Source organism: Thermobia domestica, chromosome 9, assembly GCF_964235325.1.
Source record: "Thermobia domestica chromosome 9, izTheDome1.hap1.1, whole genome shotgun sequence".
In the NCBI taxonomy this organism is placed as follows: Eukaryota; Metazoa; Arthropoda; class Insecta; order Zygentoma; family Lepismatidae; genus Thermobia; species Thermobia domestica.
Genome location: NC_137462.1, coordinates 51,649,515 through 51,672,467, shown reverse-complemented (window position 1 = coordinate 51,672,467; position 22,953 = coordinate 51,649,515). Strand labels below are relative to the sequence as shown.

The window sequence follows — 22,953 nt, the reverse complement described above, 5'->3', positions numbered from 1 at the left end:
GTTATCGTTCAGAAACATTTTCTCTAGACCAGTATTTCTCAATTGATGTGTCTCAACACGCTGGTGTTTCACTCAGTCCCTTAAGGTGTGTCGCGAAATTTTATAATTTAAAAATCATGAAGAATATAGTAATAATTAGTTAAAATCGAGACGCACTGTACCAGTCAATACCTACAACCGTAGCGATAATGCTCAGTGCTATGTAGAGTCACCATAAAAACTAATTGATATCACTGTTATAATAGATACTGTTATTATTAATAAAATATCAAACAAGGGTGTCGCGATGTCCTGGACGTTCAATAAAGTTTGGACGTTCAATAAAGTTTGGACACTCAATAAAGTTTGGACGCTCAATAAAGTTTGGACGTTCAATAAAGTTTGGACGCTCAATAAAGTTTGCCGTAAGTCAAAAAAGATTGAGAATCACTGCTCTAGACCACTGTAAATCCTTATTCTCAGGCGTTGCAGTGAAGAAGAAATGGCTGTAAATTGAAGATGTCGGCAGAAAAAAAAAACGATAATCTCTCAGCGCGACAAGAGTAACAGAACTATGGTGATATACATATGTGATATTTATAGTACCTGATGGTCGAGCAACTCCTCCCTCTCAACTGACAATTTGATTTCGAATGACCCAGATGAAAGTATATTTTATAATAGTTCTAATGTTATGAAGTTATCGTTATTATATGTGTGGGTAGTACTAATGAAGGTAAAACATTGAATATTGGAATGAAATAAATGTTTTATTATCAATATTATATTTACTTACTACTAAATGGCAAATTTCTTGTGAAACGATAGATAAGATCAAAGGCAATCTCAGGCTGATCCATTGGCACCATATGACCAGCATTTCGTATTAGCATTTCAGTAAAATTTCCTGCTGTCTTCACATAACCTGCTACGTCACTTCCAAAATACCAAATTGTCCGAGGCGCAGTTTTGTAAACATTTGTTCTACGAAATTCTAAAGCTTCGTAGAATTTTAATGCTAATGGATATGCGCATATAATGTCCAATTGTCCTGTGTAAAAGAGGACACGGTAGTTATTCAGTAATATTTCAATCCAAGGTTTTACAGATCTTTGCGTATCTCCTCTTAGATACATATAAGTGAGTTCTCCATTATTGTATGTATAATTCCCAACGTGAATAGCTCTACGCACTTCTGGTAGCTGAAGATACGTGGGGTGACTGTCGTTAATAGTTGTATCCTCTTGTAACAAATAGTTATAAATATTATGTATCCCTGAAAATCTAATTATGTTGTCGAAAATTTTACTCAATACCTGCAATGATAATAATAACATAAAAAAAGATTAAACAAACAAACAAACAAAAAAAATCAAACTGGAATTAATTTTCGTTAATGCTCATACATGTACTTCTATTACATCGAAATAATGTACAATTCTCTAAATTTTATTTACATAAATATATGGGGTTACCATAGTCCCATTTTGACTGGTACAACCCCAGTTTGAAGACTTGTCGTAGTGAACCTCCAGTTCACTTTTCTAATACTGTTTTCGGTCTAACAATATTTCCACTTTTTTCGTATGTCTTATCCTCAATAGAATACAATATTTTTTTTTGTATTCTAAAATATTATTTTTGACATTACATACTTTTATATCACCAGATGCATGTAGAGCGTCCAGTAATAAGAGTCAAATCAACTTTTTGTCATTTTTAACTAAGGTTTTTTTTCTTAAAAAAACGATTTTCTTGAAGTTTTTATTTTTTAATAAATGGCAGTATTTCTCACTTGTTCAGATTTTTAAAAGTACAGTAATTTCTTTGCTTTTGTTCAAATTATAGCGTAAACACTATGTGATGGTTGTATGGACGAGTATTGTATGAAAGGTGTAGGACTCTCTCGTAGTTTGCTTTTGTAGTCTGTAATTTTGGAGAACTCTCTTTTCTGCTTCTTTTACGTGCTCCTACCTCATCCGCTTTCGTCATTGTGTTGCACTTTGAGAATGTCCTTGCTGGGTTGTCATTTTGAATGAGAGGTTTTCCTATTAATTGGTGAACTTCGTTGCATGATCCTTCTTAGCGTGGTTGACGCGAATTCCCGAAAAAATAAACAATAAAAGGAGTAAAGCTTGAAGTGACAGAGATGTATTGTGTTTGAGATATTCAAGGGCCTCCTATCTCTTATGAGTAAGTCACCCACAAGAGAGCATTGTAATTACACGACATTATCTGGCATGCAGAACACACCGCATGATATAGTATGGTATTCGTCAGATCGCACGCTTCTTTCACCATCATATTCAGATTCCTGCATTTTAGACTGGAGAGAAAATTGGTGTTGTCATTCAATAGATTGTAGTTTCAATTCTCGTATGGTCGCACCCAGATTTCGTTCATGACGTTAATTTAGTCCAGAAACGCGTGTCTCTCTACGCTGGAACGCTCCAAATTGTCACGTGGAAGAATGTAATATGCGTTATGACATTCCCTCGCATTTCTAACAAGGACCATCTTAATATTTATCTATGCACGCTTTTTCAATTTTGAAAACAGAGTGCTAGGGCGGTCAAATTTCACATCAAGACTGCATAACTGCGTCTTCGCCTATTTGCACACATTGCACAAGCGACACTAACCGCTGTAAATGGATTTATCTCTTCACTGTATGTGATGAGAACGGCAAGGCCCTCGCTTGTTTTTGTGCAATGTAGTAAGATTGTTGCCAATAGTTTCTTTTGAGATCACATGCGAGGGGTCTAGTATCAAAACCTACCATATCCATTTTTTTACTTCAACTACAATATCCTGCTCATATTGTCTAAAAAAAGCGTTATTCTTGCTTAGTGATCGATTTTGTGCGTGCGAACGTTTTTGTAGACATCAACGTGTTTCGGTACGTAAGTAGCGAATGGACAATTACCAAATACTGAAATAGATTGTATCTATTGGCAGAAATAAAAGAAAAAAGTGAGATGCATCTTCTCTATTTTCTTTATACTAACATACAAGAAATGTTTAGTAGAGATTTCCATCTTAATTTTAAATTAAAAACCTGCACGGAGAGAGACCTCCTGGCATATGAACTCCTTGTAAATTTGTTCTCTTTTCTATAACAAAACTAAGGTTCAACTTACGGAAAGAAATTAGAAGGTAGTAAAGCCTTACCCATCGTCGCTCTTGAATAGATAATTACTATGATTATGAATACTCAACAAGAATCTAATATGAACAAGTCTCTATTCTCCTTCTCTTGTTTGTCTTGCACCCAGTTTATATATCGTTTTGCATTTCACCTGTTGTACTCATACTTGTATTTGTTTTTGTTTTTGACTTACACTAATCTTAGAAGTCTTTGCTTCCTAGAAAGTGAAAATTTCCTATTTTTCAGGAAGTATTACTTAATCCTATTTTTACAATAATGTATTAAATTCTCTCTCTCTCTCTCTCTCTCTCTCTCTTTAAAAATACACATTTAATAGTCCAAATCATATCACAAACGGACACATTTCAGTGTGGAAAGAACGAAAGTAAAGTCGCTTGTTAGAACAGAACTACATGTTTTTCTCATTGTTTCAAAAAGTGAAAAATGGATATGGTAGGTTTTGATACTAGACCTCTCATGTATGAATAACGTATTTTTTCATGATATTTCCTTTCGAAAAATGTGTTAATTTGTTTAGGAGGGGGAAAACATTCCTTTGCAGAAAGAATAATTTGTATGATCATTATAAATCACGTGCAACGAGGAAAAACCCTAAAGCACTGAATCTCTTATAGAGAATGTTAAATCCACTTTTCCTAACATGTAAGTCTGTGTGAATTGGTAACTAATTGCAATTATATATATTTTCGTAGAGATTACAATGTACTACGTGGTTATGTAACGAATTATAGTAAGCCTGAGAAAATACATACCATGTTCAATGAAAATTGGAAAAGTGTAAAGAGAATTATCCTAAACATTCCTCATAGAGTTCCAGGTGAATTCGTACACTTATCTCGGAACAATTTTAACCTTGCACCCTTTCAGAAGAAAATAGTTTCACGTCTAACGTCTATCGCTAAGTCCTGTATCCAAGTATCTTAAATAATCAGTTTTAAAATTACTAACTAACTAAAAACTAACTCTATGGTCTATGGAACCCGGAGGTTCAATGCCGCGTTCACAAAAGCTCTCCACTGACTTCTATCCTTAGCCAACTGGATCCAGTTTCTACTTTGTATTCCTATTTCTGTTAGATCCATCTTAATATTGTCCTGCCATCTGCGCCTAGGTCTTCCTAATGGTCGTTTTCCTATTGGTCTTCCAGTTAAGACTTTAAAAGCGCTCCTACGTTCTTCATCAAAAGTATTATTCGATATTTTCTTCTTTATCAAAAATATTATTTAATATTTTAACGCTTCCATAATTTGCCGTATTACGGTCCCAATGAACTTTCATGTGTTTAGTTTTCTCTGCATTTAGTTCTAAACCCATGTCCCAGCAAGCGTTTCATAAGACCTCTGCATTTCTTTCTATTGTTCTCCTTTCGCCCCCTATTAAATTTACTTACGTTATCAACATACGCCGTAACGTGATGAACACCATTCAACTCTAGTCCCTGGTTGCTATCTTTGATTTTCCCTATAGCGTATTCCAGTATAAAGTTGAGTAATAATGGCGACAGTTCATCTCCTTGTTTCAGGCCTTTCTCGGTACGAAAGCTCGTGAACAAAAATTTTCCTACCCGGAATTTACTTTGGGATTCATTTAAACATATCTTAATTAATCTAATTACCTTTCTCGGTATTCCAAATTCTGTAAGAACGTTGCACAATGTTTCTCTCCTAACCGAGTCGTAAGCCTTTCTAAAATTAATAAATAGTTGATGTACCGGTATTATATTCTCATTTCTTTTCGAGTATTTGTCGAATGGTAAATATTTGGTCGATAGTTGATCGATTTCACATTGATAATATCCAAGAATTTCATCTGCGTATGGAGTCAATCTTGCCAACAGAATGTTTGAAAGGATTTTATAGGATGTTGACAGAAGAGAAATGCCTCGTTAATTATTACAGTCAGTTTTGTCGCATTCCTTGTTAATTGGAATAATGATGGATTCTTTCTACTCTTGTGGCAGTTCTTCCTTGTTCCAGATAAGGAAAATGAGTTTGTGTGTCTTGTTCCACAATTTTTCACCTCCAGCTAAAATGAACTCAGCCGAAATTTCGTCTACACCCGGAGAGATTCTGGATTATACGTTTCTGTGGTGCGTATTTCCCTTTTTTCACGCACATTCGATTTTGGCTGCGTATTAAGCAAATCATCAAAGAAATATTTCCCTCTATTTAAGATGCTATTTGTATCAGTGAGAACTGTTCCGTCAGCTTTCTTTTATATATAATCACGAGGTTGATAGCCTTTCTTAAATTCGTTGATCCCCTTACATATGTCCCGAATATTTTTATTTTTACTATTATCCTCAAGTTCCTTAATTTTAGCTTTAAAAAAATCGCGTTTCTTTGTTCTAAAAGCTTTGGAAATTTCCCGCCTGATGTCTACGAAATTTTGTGTAGTTAAGTTGTTTTAATTTTGTGTAGTTTTAAAGTTACAAGGAATTTTATTTAGAAGCTATTTATTTACTACTAATTTCATATAACTGAAACAGGCACTTACGTTGTCAGCTTCCAGATATCTTTCCTCCAAAATAAGTTGAACTTTTTCATTCTCCAGTCGGTGAAATACTTGTAAAGCATTCTGATCAATTAGACCCAATTGGTATAGATAGTCCCCATATGAAGTTTGATGGATAGGGTCACTCCAAGCATTTCCCACCATTATGCCTGTACATGCAGGGAGACAATGTATTATATTAACATGAGATTTTGCATGCAATTACTACATCTAAAGTCACCAAATTTAAAATTTGAACATTACTGAGTGTACAGGATGGCTTCTATATAACAAAGTTGAAATCAGAATAGAAAAAAGTTATTATTTGTGGATATACGAGGTCGATTTAATAAGTAACAGAAAATTACATATTATTGACTTTCATTCATATTATATGTTAGCATATTTTATGTTATTTTGAACATAATTTCCGTTCTTTTAATGTACAGTCCTATTCAAAATGCCCTGGGTACTCGCGCTATTTAAAGAAATCAAAAGTGTAAATAAATTATTTAAATGTAATTTATTTGCTTGTTACTTCAGATCATTATTTTATGCCAAAACAAATTTTTATATTACAATTATGACAACATAAAATTTTAGAAAAAAGTTGGTGGTAAATTTCTTTCACCGAGACTGTACTTTCTCCAATGTTTGTCAGCCTACTGTGCTCTACGAGGAAGAAAAGACATCAGAAATGCTTAGTATTCAACATCGTATACTCTAACTTCTCAGAAGAATAATCAGAAATATGAGAAGAATTCGAGAACTTTTTAATTAGGTATCAATTTCCCTCCTATAATGTACAGAGGCGGAAGGCTTTGATGCAGCAACTAGTTCGTTTTAAAGAAACGTATTAGCAAAACCTACCAAACCTGAGAGGCGATCCAAACAATTACAAACAAACTAGTCTAAATAGTATCTTAACTCATATATGAGCATAGTTGCGTTTTAGCAACATTTGTAGTGTTATTAAATAACAGCGTATTATTTTCTTTCATAACGTTATTTTGCTACTAGAAGTTATTAGGCCGCACGCGGATAGGTAATGCTTCTAGTGGAGAAGTTCGAAGTTCTCACTTGTAATGGCTTTGTGTGTAGGGTATTCTTTCGGAATGCGTGTTATTTTTCTTTCGGAATGGCCGTTCCCCTTAGTGAAGAAATGTATGTTGTGCTTCTAATTTGAAGCACATGTTAACTAAAATTACATTTCATATTTCAGTAAGGTTCTGACTTTTATTCGTATCATTTTTTGTATAATAATTCATTAAGTTGAAGAGCAATAATAATTTAAAATCAATTGTAGCGTTTTCGCAACAGGCATTTTTTCGTTAAGTAGTACAAATACGTAAAAAAGTTTTTGTAACATCTGGTTGTTACACACCCATATTACTAATGCTTACAATATTTCTTAATTTCGTGACAAAAAAATATTCTGGTCATTTATGGGTTAATATCAATTTTTCATAACAGTAGGGTTTATGCATAACGAATTTAGAAGATATTCTGGATCAGCTGCAAAAATGATGTTGATGTTGAATTTCACTCAGTTGTTTATATGTAACTTAGATTTTAGGATTCTTAGATAAATGTTTAGTTAAAAGACTTAGATGGCCTCTGATTCATAGTGAATGATCCAATGAAACCTGTCACATTTGAAAGGTTATTTACGTAAAAAATTGCAGATAGAAAGTTGTTTATTCAAAAATATAAAATGATACTGGAAACGGTTTGTAAACACTGCAAGTTTTCTTATAGAAATCTTCTTACACAGTCCCTAGGAAGCCCAACAGCTGCAACTAGCTTCTTTGCAAAATATTTTGAGCAGTGCAAGGCACACTTTCCCATAGTCTCAATGTTCTCAGGTATACGAGCACTTCTAAATTAGAAAGTTGATTTTTTTCCGCACTGAATCTATCGTTCGAAATTCTCGACTCCCTGTAAGATAATCTTCCGATTAGGAACATTTTTATTACATGGAATAGCAAACTTTAAGAGAAAAGCTCTTTGCACTGTAACCACGGAACTGATGCTTAAATATTCCGACTGTGTATGTGTGATGATCTTCTGACGAAATCATAATGACGTTTGAAAACGGTAGGAGAGTGTTCTCGCTCCTCCAATGACAGCGCTACCAAGAATCTTATAAAATAGAGGATCTGCTCATACTACAAAATCTTGAAGCCATACGTCACAGTTTCGCCACCCCTACTCTGCCCACTGCGCCCAATAGGGTCGCAATGTTTTGAGCCAACAAACATGGCAGAAACGAAAGTAGTCAATCAGACGATGGCAGAAACGAGAGTAGCCAACCAGACGTGCCGATGCTCGGATTTTTTTGGCTTCATCGATTTAATAGGATGAAGATACATATGGGTAGATCCTCTATTTATAACATCCTTGAGCGCTACAGCTGATCAGAAAGTGGGATGTTTTATTGGGTATTATTGACGATAATTGTATTTTCAATTGTTGTGCCATTTCAACACACAATAGAATAGAGTAATTCAAATCCGAAGAAATTAAGTACGAACTGTTTTCAATACCATTTTATATATTTGAATAAAAAAGTTTTCATCTGCAATATATGTGTTTTATTAGACTCTAGAATGTAGATTTTATTCAGTCGCCCTGTAGTAGAATCTAACGGGTCTAAAGGAAGACTATATCCTAAAATACAATTTTGAATTTAGTATAAATACTGTAGTACTTTATTTGAAGATGTTATTACAAATTGAAATTCATTTATATCTAATTTGTTACTGTTCTATGCTCTTATATATATATATATATATATATATATATATATATATATATATATATATATATATATATATATATATATATATATATATATATATATATATATATATATATATTACCTTTTAAATTTATTTTGAATCGTGATATAGGATTGTTTTGATGAATTTTGTACGATATAGCTGGTACATATTTTCCTGAAAAGAAAATACACGAAATAATAAATTTTTACTCTTCTTAAAAAATATTGCCTATAGAAAGTCAAATAGGTCTAAACTTTCCTAAGATGTCTTATTACCTATGAGTATCAATATATTAGTTTTAGGTAAGTTTATGTGATAGAATGTACCTATTGTATTTTTAACATTTTAATAAGACTATAAAATGTTGCAGATGAAATACAATTTAATACATTGAAGTTCAAAAATTAAGTAAAAGAATAAAATAAAACTTGCGAAAAACCAATTTATTGAACAGAATGCCTTGAAATACTACTAAGCAATTAGTTTACTATTACTAATGTTAAAAAGTTTCGGTGAAGAAATTTTCTTCTAATCCTTTCTTTCCAGTTACCTGGCTGGAGCTGACTTTTCGGATCGTTACCCTTCACCTGTTTCTATCTTGTGTTACAACCGCTGTACACCATACTACATCATATTATTCTTAACACAATCGCAACATTTCCTTTTTAGCCGATCTCGTACTTGTTTCCTATTCATTTCTATAGCATTCACTTGGTGAAGTATGTAGTCAGAAGGTCTTCTTCTTACATGATCATACGAACGCAGTCTACTTTTTTGCAGCATTTCCACTACTGGTCTCACCTTTTCTGAACCTTGGATTACTTCATTCTTATTTTTCTCCTTCCGCTTCTATCCACACATTCACCGCAGGATACATCTCCGCAATATGCAACTCATATTATTTTATCTTCTTCGTCGTGCAACATTTTGCTCCATATAATACGGCAGGTCACACTACTGGTTTTGTAAACTTTTCCTTGAAGGCGTACTGGTACACTACGCTAACACAATGCTTCTGCGACTTCTCCCCATTTTGTTCAACCGCTTCTAATTCTGCTGTTTAAATCTTCTATTCTATCTTTCCCTGCAGTGTTGATACCAAGCACTTGGATTTCCTTGTCATTACCACCTCTTCTTCGTTTAGTCGTATTCTTGTATCCTCGATTACATTTTTCTTGAAAGGGCAATGTAAATATTCTGTACTGGTTTTTACTAATTCTAAGCTTTTTGCTCTCCAATGCTCCTCTCGAGTCATCTTTCTTCTCTTGGTGATGCTTGGTAACACTCACCAACACAATGTCATCCACAAATAGCATATTCCAAGGTGCTATCAAAAACCAGGGCCAGCAAGAGAAGGTCTCTAACAGCTCACAGTGACGTTGTCGCTACTTACGTGTCAAGGCTTTTTTTGGTGCATCCACAATGGCAATTAAATTAGAGGTACAGAACAGAGTGACTGTGATTAGTGACATTAGTACCAAAGTAGGGACTGCATTGTCCTAACGCATGATGTAAGAAACGTCAGAGACCATCTCTTGTTGGTTCTACTATAACTCTTGGATATCCTTTGTAAATTCGTCCATAATAATTGCAAAAAAATATGGGCTAAGGCTAGAGATCTGATGAAGTTCCACTTTAACTGTGAATTCTTCTTTTATTCCGTACGCGTTCTTCACTTCTGTCCTACATCCATTACACATATCTTGAATTTTACAGATGTAGGTGTTCGGAACACACTTCTTATTCAGTGTCTACTAAATAAAATCCTTTGACACTCTTCCATATGCTTTCTCTACGTCGACAAAACCATATGAAAGTTCATCTGTACTTTTTCATTAGCATCCTAAGTTTAAATATTGCATTAGTTGTCGATCTTCCTAGCACGAAATCAAATTTATTCTCTGTTATTTCGATCTCTTGCTTCTGGCACTCCCAGATTCACTTTAACAGATAGATTTATGTAAATCCGGTTTCTGTGTCTAAGTCTTCTCTTTGAAAAAAGTGCCTTATATCATATTAAGTTATATCATTAAGATCTTCTGTTAACAAATTAATAAGATATCGGATAAGAACAATCCATACGTACAACTGTTGAGTAGGACAAAATACATGTAACACATCATTGAAAATATTAGTCGTCTGTGTTATTAACCCGGGAACACTAATATGTCGTAAAATTTAGGACGGCGACCTAATACTTGGTGATTTCAACCAGTTCTAGGCATGCGTTGAAGTTGGCGTCTCGGCTAATCTCATTTGGTGAGTAATTGTTGATATAGGCAGATTGTGTTTGCCAGTGCTCTCGTGTAAATGTTACATGGAGAAGCAATTCGTAGATTTTACGAGGTATTAGTGATAACGTTACAATTTTGAAAGTAACTTCCATTGTTGTGTATTTTTTTGAAATAGGAATTTGAAAGCCAGTTACTATTGAAGTGACTCAAAATAACTTCATAAGTGTTATTTTGAGTAACCTTTCGGTTTAGCATAGTAAAAGCGGATTCATTGAAAGTAATGTTAATTTTTTGAAGTAGACTTATGATAAAATTATAATAGCAATCTATCCATATATTGAACCAACAACTTTTAGCTAAAATCTAGAAATTAGTCACTCTCAATGTATCCTGTAAAGTAAATAAATGAACATTAATTGTTATATTAGAAAATATTTATATATTAGAAAATATTTATATATTAGAAAATATTTATATATTAGAAAATATATATTGGTTAAAATTATAAAACTCAAGGAAACAATGAGTTTTACTTCAGGTCGTAAAATTTACGAATGTTCAGTAATAGTGTACTACAAAAACATAGTGTTCCCGGGTTAAAGAAATGCATTTTTTACCCTAAAATGGGTGAACACTAACAACAAGTAGAAAATAAACAGCATACAACATGGTTTTCCAATTCTATGTGAAAGTGATGACTGAAGAACCAGTAGTAATCATATGCGAAAATACTACACACTTAATTAGAAGTAAAACTTACCAGCGTACGATTCACCAGTAATGAAGAATTCATTGTTTTGCAGTTCGGGGAACAAAGTGAAAAATTGAATTACTGCTTCATAAAGATCTCTGCTTATGTCTTCTTCATTTGTCGCATAACCTGCTTCGTTTTCTGTAAAACTGAAGCCTGAAAGTTGTTATAATGAGATATATATGTAAAATATAATACAATAGAGGAAAAGAAGTGCATATGTCCTATTATGAACTGCTTTAAAATGAACTTGCTTATTGAAGAAATCTATTTATTAAGCAAGTTCGAAGAGGTTTATGATTGATCTATGATTTTACATAACATCTTGAAAGTAATTAAAATAAGTAGTTTTGAAAAGGTCCAAGTCAGAAAATTTAAATTTTGCTTTAGTACAACGTTTTCTTTATTTGAAACACCGCAAGTACTTCATTTCGTTCTATGACAAGAATACTTCAAACAGAGATCGATCATTTTATATCTATCAGGATTTCCCAAAATTAAACACTTTTTTCGATTTTTTCAAAACTTTACTTTTCTGACTTATCACTAAGGCCCGGAAGTTGAGGAAAAATACTCTTTTTTACGAGTGCCCGAAGACAAGGCACTCATATATGTTCATTTTGGGTCATTGTAGGCCAGAAAATGGTAGATTTTGTCTTTTTTGCCCTTTTCGACGTTTTTTCTTTATTGTTTTTAAGCTTTTTGTAGGTTTTAACGTCGTTTTGGTTCTTCATCTTTCGACAATAAATTTACTAACCATTAACTCGAATCACCACCACTTCTTAAACATCTTTTCTTTAGTAAAGACAATTCAAAAGATAAGACATTCTTCAACCACTGAACTGGTAAGACCAGATCTGCAATCACAAGTGAGATAAGGAGGCATAACAATGTACTTCAGCAGGGGGTGAGGGTGGGGAAATATCCTTATTTTAATTTGGACTTTAAATATTTTTTGTTACGTGTCAACTGATGCACAGATCAGTCATAATTTCAGAGTGTTACGGGCCAATGTGGTGTCGCAGCCTTCTCCAAAAGTGTTCGGCTTCTGGTTGTGCTTTGAAAGGGTTCAAAATGTAGGATTTAACTTGGAGAACAGAAACAATATAAAAAAAGGAAAATTCAACGACAAAGCCAAGCATTTCATTGATAAAGTTTCTTTCAACTGTATGTTGTATACTACCAAAAGCTTGTATTTCTTGAGAATTATATTCATTAAATGTGCAATTCTCATAAAATTGGGTCTTATTTTTACGTTTTTTCCAGTTTTTAGGTCCATTTTTTAAAAGATATTTTTAGCTCTTTTTATCCGTCCTTTTTAGGCAGGTTTTAAATCTTCAACTTCCGAGCCTTACTTATCACCTTTTCAAAATTACTGATTCAATTAATAAAAGGGCGTGACTGGAATATATTTTAATGCAGGAATATAATGGGCATAGCGTGCACATATCTTAGTAAAAATGGTTTTAGTTTTTCTTCAATTGTCATGGATTCTAAACTTTGTTGTCTGAAATTCTTCAATTCATTGAAATAACATTTTATTTGATTTTTAACACACTTAAAAGACAATAAAATGAACACGTGAGAATGTTTCAGTGAGAGGTGGGTGGGTTTTATAATGTCTTTCTGCACACCCATATGAAAAGTTCTTTAATTATCTTTGAACACACCCATATGAAGAGTTTTGTTTTAACACTTTCTATCTCAGGGGGGTATTTAAATTGACAAAGTTTTGTGTCATGTAGAAAATAAGAATTAGTTTAAAAATCATATCTTCCTAAGTTTTTTTAACCTAAACTGTTGAAACTTTCAAAAATGAAAGAAAAAAGTACCAATCTACTACAAAATGCCGGTTTTCATACAAGATATATATTTGAATAATCATTGTAAACATTACTTGATTTTTTGAAAAGTAGTAATGCTTAAGTGTTGTGAATGATAATTATACAACTTCTTTCGTTCTCTCTTTCTACAATGACTGAAACATATTCTTGGATCATGTTTGTCTGTAGATAATTCACACAGCACTCAAAATTACTTTCTCAAATAACAGAGCATACAAAATTCGTTTTTGGGTCGTATTTTGAATTTTAAAAGACCGTGTCGTTCCCGTCTTTCGGGAACTACTGTAGGATTGAAAGTGTAAATTACCTTTCTTCATATTCATATGAGAAGTTCGGGTTTAACTACTTTTATGCGCACCCATATTAAAGTTTTGGATACATTGAATTATATTTCTGAATACATTAATACTATTATCACTATAAACATGAACAAAACTTATTTTGTACGTTTCTCGCAACGATTAGAGAGCAGGTTAGTAACGGTTATGCTCTAAGACTACAGACACAGAGTTTCCCTTATGTAGATTAAATGTTATTAAGTTGTTGTTTCGCACTTAGAACACAACTGAACGGAGATAGAGAACAGTGAGCATTGATAAAGCTTTTCCAGTATTGCTCCGCAAGTGGTATATTTTATCCCAAACGTGGCTAATATCGTCGCATGGAACGTAACTTCATTTTCGTAGGTTTACAGGCGAGAGGACAAAAATATTATTTTCTTAGAAAGATGTGTTTTTAATAAGATGGTAATTGGGCTACATCACAACAGATGATCGACAAGAACAGATGGTGTTCCGTTCCATTTACATCAAGTAGGGGTTTCAAAATTATGTCCAGATATGAAGAAAACGAAAACCGCATTTTTGGAGTTACGTAACTCTATTTCCCATCCTACGACTACAATGTTATACGGGTATAAGACAAAAACGAGACTTGATTTTTGATTTTCGTTTTCAAACTCGTTTTCAGCTAATCAGAGTGAATAAGAATTAGGTAAGTTGTGTCTGCGGAAGCTACTGATAATAGTAAGGAGGCAGTGCCTCAAATAAATTGTTACCGACCCATGCAATGATTTTTCTGTAAGGTTCTGAGTTGAAATTATTGATGTTCCGATTCGTCCACTTCAGATAAGATCAAGCAACTTAACATGTGGCTGTAAACGGTGGCAATTTGCCGCGCTGCCAGCGGTCGGCGGACGAAACCGCTGTGGATGATAATACCATATGACACAATGTAATTATAAACAGCCAAATTATAAACAGTCCAAACAATGTAATTATAAACAGTCTCTGGAAATCGTAACTACCAGCGTAGCGGTTGGCTTTGAAGTGGTTGGAGATCCACTCCGCTCTGAAAGAAAAATGATTTAACTGAGTACAGCTTAGTTACAAAACGCGACTATTGGCATCCGCTACCGCAACCTCGAGGATAAAAGGATTCTTAATAATTATCAGTCAATGAACTTAGCTTGACTTACCTGTTCCTACGGGGTTATCGATGTAAACGATTGACTGATGCTTGTGCCACGAATAACGATTGTTTATTAAGGTAAAGTTATCGGAAAGGTGGAAAGGTCCATTTTCCACAAAAAGGCCGAACATGGATGAGGAACCAGGACCTCCTTGAAGCCACAAAACGACTGGTGCATTCTGGTAATTCATCTGTGAAAAAGTAATAGTTGTAAGAATATATCTTTCGAAATGCATCTACAGGATGCTACGTAAACATTTTATTAAGTTGTTGCGAAGTAAATGTTCGCTTTGAGACCTGTTGGAAAAACCACTTCAGCACTACAATGTAGGGATGGAGTAAGATCACAAATTCTAGCTTCACAAATACAGTATACATCCAGCAAACAGGACTGAGTACCTAGACAGTCAGGTGACAGTGCGCTGTTGAACATAGCCTCACGAAAGTGCACCATGGACAACACATGAGAATGACTTTTCTTCACTAATTCAAACCGAGTTTCGAAAAACACTAACAGTGCATTTGGATAGGAATAGACTTATAGCCAAAGCTTCATTTCAGAGAGCTGTTCTCACTTTTAGATGTTAATGTGAACTTTATATTTAATCTTTTATATGTAGCATTTTTCCTTAACTAACGTGTGAGCTTTTGATACACGTGATCCCGCGTTCGATTTTCGGTTGGAGAAAACAACAGTGTAATTTAACAGTCATACATTTTTATTAATCATCTGTCGTCTTTAGTCTGAAGGACGTAACATGAAACTAAAATAAATCATTTCATATATATATATATATATTCCCGTTTCATCTTAAATTCTGGAAAGAGTAGTCTAGATCCCATGCCTACCCCCTTGCCTACGTTTCTGAGTAGGATTGGCGAATGAATGTACCATTGAAAGCACCGTTGGTTTGTTCAAATATCATTCCGGTGAGTCAAACCTGTAAAATATTGCAAAACAAGTGTAGTAATATTGATTCAGTATTGCAAAATCCGTGACCGACCCGTGTCCTGTAACACTGACCAACATCATGTCCCGTCGACACCGTCGCAAATGTGTGAATGCAGGTGAGTTAGGCATACATAATGAAACTGTTGTTCGGTAGCTCAGTGCAATCGGAAAGGTGAAAAAAGTTGGACTTATTGCCACATAAGTTGTTACCGGCCAACAAGGCTCGTCGTCAGAATGTGCGCAGTTCTCTGATTGTATGAACTAAACGGGAACGCTTTCTGTTACGAACTGTCACTTTTGAGGAAGTATAGATCTGTTACAACAAGCATAAACTGTCAAGAAAAGAGTTGGATCGTGGTCAACGTTCACCATGCTTTGCAAAACTCGTAAAATGGTTGTTGTGTGTTCAGTGGTCTATGATGGGATTGAATTATCTCTTTGACGGGGCTGAATTACCATTGAGGATCGTTACGTGCTCAGAATTCTATGAAATGCAGCCCAAACATGTCCTCAAGCATCCAACAACGGTCAACATACATTGTATTCTCCCCTCATTCAAATAACTACGCACTTTATGTATTGCAGGACGACACCTTTCTTCAGTCACCGTATTCTCATGATATATCTCTCACTCACTACTACCAGCTTTTCCTGCATCTCAATCATTTCTTGTGAGGAAAGACCTTAACGAATGGTTGGACTGTGCAGCGTATTCCCCGTTTACTGTAGCTTGGCGCTGTGTTTTGATACAAAACCTGGCCAGCGAATCTTAGCAGTCCTTCCCCTACTTTCCCCTTATAGCAGTGGTAACAGTGGCACTAACTCATCAATTTTAGCACTAGTAGGGTTTGGTTTTATATAACCTACTAGTGCAAGCAGCGTAAATTTTGAAAGAGTTTACTTTTTCTCTAATCAGGACTGTGTGGGGCAGGGGAGGGGCAACTGCCCCAGGGAGGTTCCCCGCCGTTCGAAGGGGCCCATTTGGGGACAAAATTTTCTTAAGCAATATACAATACGAACATGAAATTATAAATGAAGCATCAAACAGTTTCACTACATTACATAAAGCAGAGCACAAAAGGTAAATAAAACAAAAGTGAGCCGTGGGCCCACTTCAGTAAGAAACGTCTATTATTAGGGACCCTACAAATAACATAATAACATTTATTCGTATGGCTTTCAAATTTGTCAATATTGTCCCATTAATTAATTTGTCATGTATGAAACGGGCCCAGGGGCGTAAGTAACGGCCCCGCAGACCTTGCCGTGAGAGAGGGCCCACAGGCTCCGGGGGGATAAATAGTAAGAGAAAGATAGAAAGAGGAGGGACCCAAGACTGAGAAAAACAACTTTTTCTAGGAGGCCCAAATAAACGTACTAATGCTTGCCCCCAGAAAAAATCTAAGTTACGGCGCTGTGTCTAATGTGAATTTATTGGTACAGTTCTGCTAATAGTTAACTATATCAGGTTGGTCTCTTTAAACCTTGGGCAGTGGAGAGAAACAAACTTACAGGAGGATAGTATTCAAATTTTAAGAAGGTGTGGAAAGGAGAGCGAGGATGAGAAAGATGAGAAGAAAGAAAGAAAGAGAATGAAAGAAACACTTCTAGATTTACTTCATAATGAATTTAAGCACATATAGACGAAAAAGGGATATCGGAACCCACCACTATAATATTTGTGGAAATGTTGGCAACATAATGTTCTGAAGGAATATATTTCCCGCCAATTCTGGGGCCTCAGTGTTTGGCCCAATTCTGACTTTACAGAAGTGGCGGATCCAGGGGGCGATCGTGGCGATTGCCCCCTAAAAGGAAACTTTCTCATTTTATATATTTAAATAAAACCCAATCCCAGAGTTTGAAGCTTTTAAAAGTAGCTCTAAGTAGCAGTATTAACCCCCCCCAAAAGTCCATCCTGGATCCGCCTCTGCCTTACAGAAGGTACCATCTACGAATTCACCTCGTAGGACTGAGGAAAAACCTTAATAAGGAATACCGGCCAGAGCCGGGTTCATACCCACGCTCGATCTACCTATTTTAATGCCTTTTTTTTTGTGTTGCACAGTGTCTGGTAAAGGCACCCAAAGACTGCAAATGTGTACAGCTTTAAAATGTTTAAATGTTAAAATTCGTTTTATACTGTACTTTGAACACGCAATTCAATGTGTATTATATTCTTCTTACAGCACCATGGTTTATTTCCTAATACTTTAAGTCTATGGTTGTTAGTATTTATAATTATTGCATCATACTAATCCTTCTCAAAGCTCGTTCAGTTAGTATGAAATTCTAGACTTAGCAGTTTGCAACATTGCAAACCTTCACCAACAGGCAATATGTGGCGAGAATATTTCCACTTATACTCGCATCGAAATTCCCAGCCCTTGTTTATAATAAGTACAATATGTTTCTGTCGCCTTATCATGAAAACAACGCTGTCCAGCGAACCTAACGGTCTTGGCTCTCTCTGTTTATTGTTTAGAACACAAACTGTCATCTTTCAATATTGCCAGGCGTACAAACTGAGTGTGCATTATAAACACTTGTACAAAATTGAGTGTGCATTATATGGAAGATCGTATTACATAATAACTAACTCGATTTGTCATAACGTTAATATCTCAGTCATCTCAAAAGCAGCAATTTATGTAGTAATAGCACGTGGTCCATGACTGTGCAGAAGTAGGTACACTCGTGTCCAAAATGATTGTCGCATATCTATAACTGTCTTTTTGTAAGAATATAATTTGATAATGATTTTGCAGGGTACCTTTAATACTCATAGTATGTGTATAATCGGGAAATGTATATTTGTGATAAATTTCATAGGAAAAGAATTATAAATACGAAATTAGAATGAGAAAAACAAAATGTTGCTAAATGGACAAGAAAGTTTTATTTTCGCTTTATTCTTCTTATTTACTGTTCTTTTGACATGAAACTTGCCACATACATGTCTTTGCCGATTATACACATACTAACATTATAAGAAAACCCAGCGAATTTATCAAATTATATTCCTACAACAACATATTTATAGAAATGCGACAATAATTTTGGACATGAGTGTACATTCGGTTCGGCGATTCATGAGCCTGGCAACCATGAATTAACCATGTAGGGATGAGAAGCAAGGTTTTGACGCTCGCACTACAATTGTTGTTTGTAAACAATTTTGCATCCTAGAGTGAACGGACAGTACGTTTGAAGACTTCTTCGCATAGCAGATTCCATTTTTTTTTTTATACCGTGGAATCTAATCGCTGAGTGGTCGACGACGAAAGTTTGTGATTGGATATAGCTACTATTTTGATAAACCAGGAGCTGTAATTTAGATATTATTGCCTTTGCAAATGATGCTCCTAGGATGACATTATATTCACACCAGTCTCGTATTTTTTTTTCTGTATTTGTTTCATATTTACAATTAGTAAAGAGTGTGTGCGTGACGGTCAGAAAAAAGGTGACAGTATTTTTTGGAACATATAAAATAAATATGTGTTTCATGTTAGCTTTGTTATCCTAAACACTGGCGCAAATTCCGGGGGATGAGGGGTACATATCCCCAATCTTGTCCCCTCAATAATCTGATTTGAAATGTGCTTTTTTGTTGAGAAATGTGATGATTTGTGTCCGACTGTCATAAAAGAAAGTGAGATGAAATTGATGTCCTTTTCTGTATAATATACAACAGGTTTACCTCAGAAATCAGATTCATCTACGGTAATGAGACTCATCTCCCAACTCTCCCAGAATAAGCCTCAAATCTGCCGTCTCTCAATGTTGAAGACAACTCTGCTCCCTTGATCCTCCACAGCATTGCTTTTCAACTTCATAAATATTGTGAACGTCGCTTAAACAAAACAAACAAACAAACAAAAAGGTTATGGGAATGGACTTACCCGTCTACCCCAATGTTGAAGACAGATTTGCGCCGATGATCTTAAATAACTTAAACTAGAAATATAAATTGCGAAGCAAAGCAACGTTTGAAAAAGAACATTGAAAAGGAACAAAGTTGTGTTATAAATTAATGCATGAATTACAATTGACGAACAATGAGGCATGTTATTTTAAAGTCTTAAATTGTAGCTTATTTTTCTTCCTGACCAGGGAGGGAAAGAGATTTATGGTGTTTAGTTTCACTTTTGGCTACTTTTGTTATGATTGGCTGAGTCCGTTCTGATCAGCCAATCACCGTTCAGAACTACCTTCTAGGATTCTTTTATATACTTACATGCAAGTCTCTCTTGTTTGTTACAGTGTCTGATTAGGCCAATAAGTTCAACTAGTTGGTGAAACTGATACACATTTATTATTTTTTAAATAAGTGTTGCTTTGCTAAGCGATTAATACTTCTAGTTTAAGTTATAAAATAAATAAATAAATAAATCAGTCAACCATTAACGGCCACGAATAACACAAGACGTATTTTTTAATATAAGAAAAGTTGGATATTTTCAGTTTTCTCGAAAATTACGGAACAGCCCTTATTCCTGGAGAATGTCATTTTGTTCAATGGCCTTATAATTGGGCGATTGTTTAGTTAAGCAGAAATCAAAATTTGAGAGTTAGTGACAACTTTTGGCCATATCTCATTAGCCGTATTATGTATACTATCATCTTGCTAGTATCGTAATGAAGTGTTTAATACAAGTATATTTCAGTATTACTTTCATCTTAATAAACATGCTTCTCGTACAACCTAAACTTTTAGGTTTTATATATAAAAGACCTGAAATTACAGTACAAGAAGTTTTTATCTTGATATCCTCCGTTAGTAAGCTTCTGCCTACACTACTGCTGCAAACTATAGTCAAAATTCATTGCTTTTATTTGAATACGCAATTACTAAGTATAGTAAATATCGGAAGGAAAACACATCTTCGGAGAGTATATCACGATTTTTTGCAACAAATTATTATTGCGTCGTCAATACAGTATGATCTATCGTCTTTTAGCGTTTGAAAATTTAATATCTATCTATCTATCTATCTATCTATCTATCTATCTATCTATCTATCTATCTATCTATCTATCTATCTATCTATCTATCTATCTATCTATCTATCTATCATAAATATATATTAGAGCTAACACAGTAATAGAATTAGCCACTTGTAAATAGAACATAATAATTTCGAAACGATACAATTTTGTTAACATTTTGTTCAAACCTATAGTTTTACTTTCAAGAAGCCTCATTTAGAAAACTTCGCTAAATGTTTTTCACATTAAATTATTCAATAAACTAGAAATTATGAATGAAGTTTCAACATGGAACACACATCAAAAGAATTTTAGACAATTTAGGGTTTATATGTTGACGATTTGTAGGTCTTTTTTTTTAAATTAATATAAATTATAACAAAGAATTACATTTTCAGAACCATTTCTCAGTAAGGTAAGTCAAAATTTCGAAATATGATTAAAGTTAAAAAGTTAAAAATTGCTCACCTCTGCTGGGAAGAACCAGAAGAAAAGATTAGAATTGAAAGTCTTGTTCACTGTCAGAAATCCTGAGAAACTGGGAATTTCAGATATACTGCCTACCCTCGATAACTTTTGTGCCTCCTCAATTTTCCCAGCTTGAATTAGTGGCGTAAGAAAGAGAGCTTTTCCCGCATCACCTTCAAACCTTTTAGGTTCCCATGTTGGATATAGCGCTCGGAAGTGAGAGCGGCCGGCACAAAGGCACAAATTGTTTACAATGAATATTAGTAAATAAGAGAGAAGCTGCATCTTTGGTAACTGAATATGTCTCATCGTTACACAATTAGTTTTTGTTTTCCGGTACAATATTATATATATAGGGGTTCAAGCTTTACTTACCAAATAATACATAAGTTGGAGAGATAAAATATATATTAGTAAAGTAAATTATATTTGTTTCCTTCCTTTACTTTTGAAAATCTCATTGTTTATAGTTCAATAATCTCTCGAAAGATAAGCTGAAGCGTTGACTTTCACTTTAATTCTTTCAATTGTTTGTTTGAATTAACTATCTGGCATTGCTTACGTAAATTAATAAGCTTTTAGTCCTAGTGTCCTAGTTTAAAAGATATGAAATAAGGAATTTGTTGTTCTTCGAATTTCATCTCTTTTTATCAGGAATTTACTATGATATTCGTTAACATTATGAAACTATGTGTATTTCCTCATTCAACAACCAGTTCTTAAATCAGAAGAAGACAAAACAAGTTCCGATTTTCTTTCTTCAGTTTCTTTTTTAAAAAGCTTAATCTGTAACATGCTTAAAGAATATGCTTATGTCAACATATAATCATTTTATTTAAAGTTTCAGTTCAGCTTAGTTGTGAGGGTCAGTTGATGTAGGGAAGATCATTGGGTTTACGTTGGAGACAGGTGAGCTCCCAGAATTTTACTTGGGTGAGGCCAAAGTTTGAGAACTGTCCATTACTGCAAGGCATTACGTCATGTAGTGTTGAACCCGTGTTTTATGCGACCGAAAAGACGATAAATAGTTCTTAAGTACGTTTCATCTATATACCCTCATCTTCTGTTGATCTCAGACATATATATATATATATATATATATATATATATATATATATATATATATATATATATATATATATATATATACACATACATACATACGTACATACATACATATATATATATATATATATATATATATATATATATATATATATATATAGAGAGAGAGAGAGAGAGAGAGATTTTTATTTAATAATAAAGATGCCAGTACGCTGGACCTCACGTTCACAATGGTTAAGAAGTTCAGACTTCAAACCCTACACTTTTGAGTAGAACAGCATTTACCAGAAATTCGAAAACTAAAAATACTAAAATTAAAATCTGTTGCTTTAAGTATTTTTCCTGTTAGCAAAATACTGTACATTGTATAATGCTGCAAACATGTTACAGCAAGTAAGATTACTAGCATGAGACGAAGAAATAGTTTCTAAATTATATTTTCCGGGTTTTGCTAATATTTTCTGGTAATATTTGCGTCTATGTCTATCTGTGTGCGGCCTGGAGACCAGACGAATCGACCGACAGTTGCCAAAATTTGGTCACAGGTACCTCTTTCGAGACTCCAGAGCAAGACGAAGCCTTTTAGTTTTCAATTTTGAACCAGGGGGTCTCATTGGAGGCAGACGTTTACTGGAACCGGCCTGGGAAGCAGATATAGGCCCCAGAGCAACATGCAGCACTTTTGTTAAAATTCGAAAAAGGGGGTTCTCAGGTGGGGCGTTTACCGGAACATGTAAAAGTTGTTGGAAATCA

The 22,953-nt window shown here is 34.3% G+C and overlaps 1 protein-coding gene across 1 annotated transcript; it reads right to left on the bottom strand.

Annotated features, from left to right (window-relative positions):
* Nucleotides 1–730: 730 nt before the first annotated feature.
* LOC145693998 (venom serine carboxypeptidase-like) lies at nucleotides 731–21,442 on the bottom strand. Its single transcript, XM_081770142.1, has 6 exons — nucleotides 21,136–21,442; nucleotides 14,731–14,914; nucleotides 11,419–11,565; nucleotides 8,524–8,598; nucleotides 5,645–5,811; nucleotides 731–1,295 (listed from the first exon to the last, which is right to left on the bottom strand). Exons 1-6 carry the CDS (start codon nucleotides 21,418–21,420, stop codon nucleotides 768–770), a joined length of 1,386 nt encoding a protein of 461 aa, XP_081626268.1. The 5' UTR covers nucleotides 21,421–21,442; the 3' UTR covers nucleotides 731–767.
* Nucleotides 21,443–22,953: the final 1,511 nt, after the last annotated feature.

Excerpts from the sequence above, each read along its gene's own strand:
- LOC145693998 (XM_081770142.1), bottom strand. The coding sequence starts at position 21,420 with ATGCAGCTTCTCTCTTATTTACTAATATTCATTGTAAACAATTTGTGC. Across the intron at positions 11,566-14,730 it reads CGATAACCCCGTAGGAACAG|GCTTCAGTTTTACAGAAAAC; the intron begins GTAAGTCAAGCT and ends AACAACTTTCAG. Across the intron at positions 8,599-11,418 it reads TACTGGTGAATCGTACGCTG|GAAAATATGTACCAGCTATA; the intron begins GTAAGTTTTACT and ends TTTTCTTTTCAG.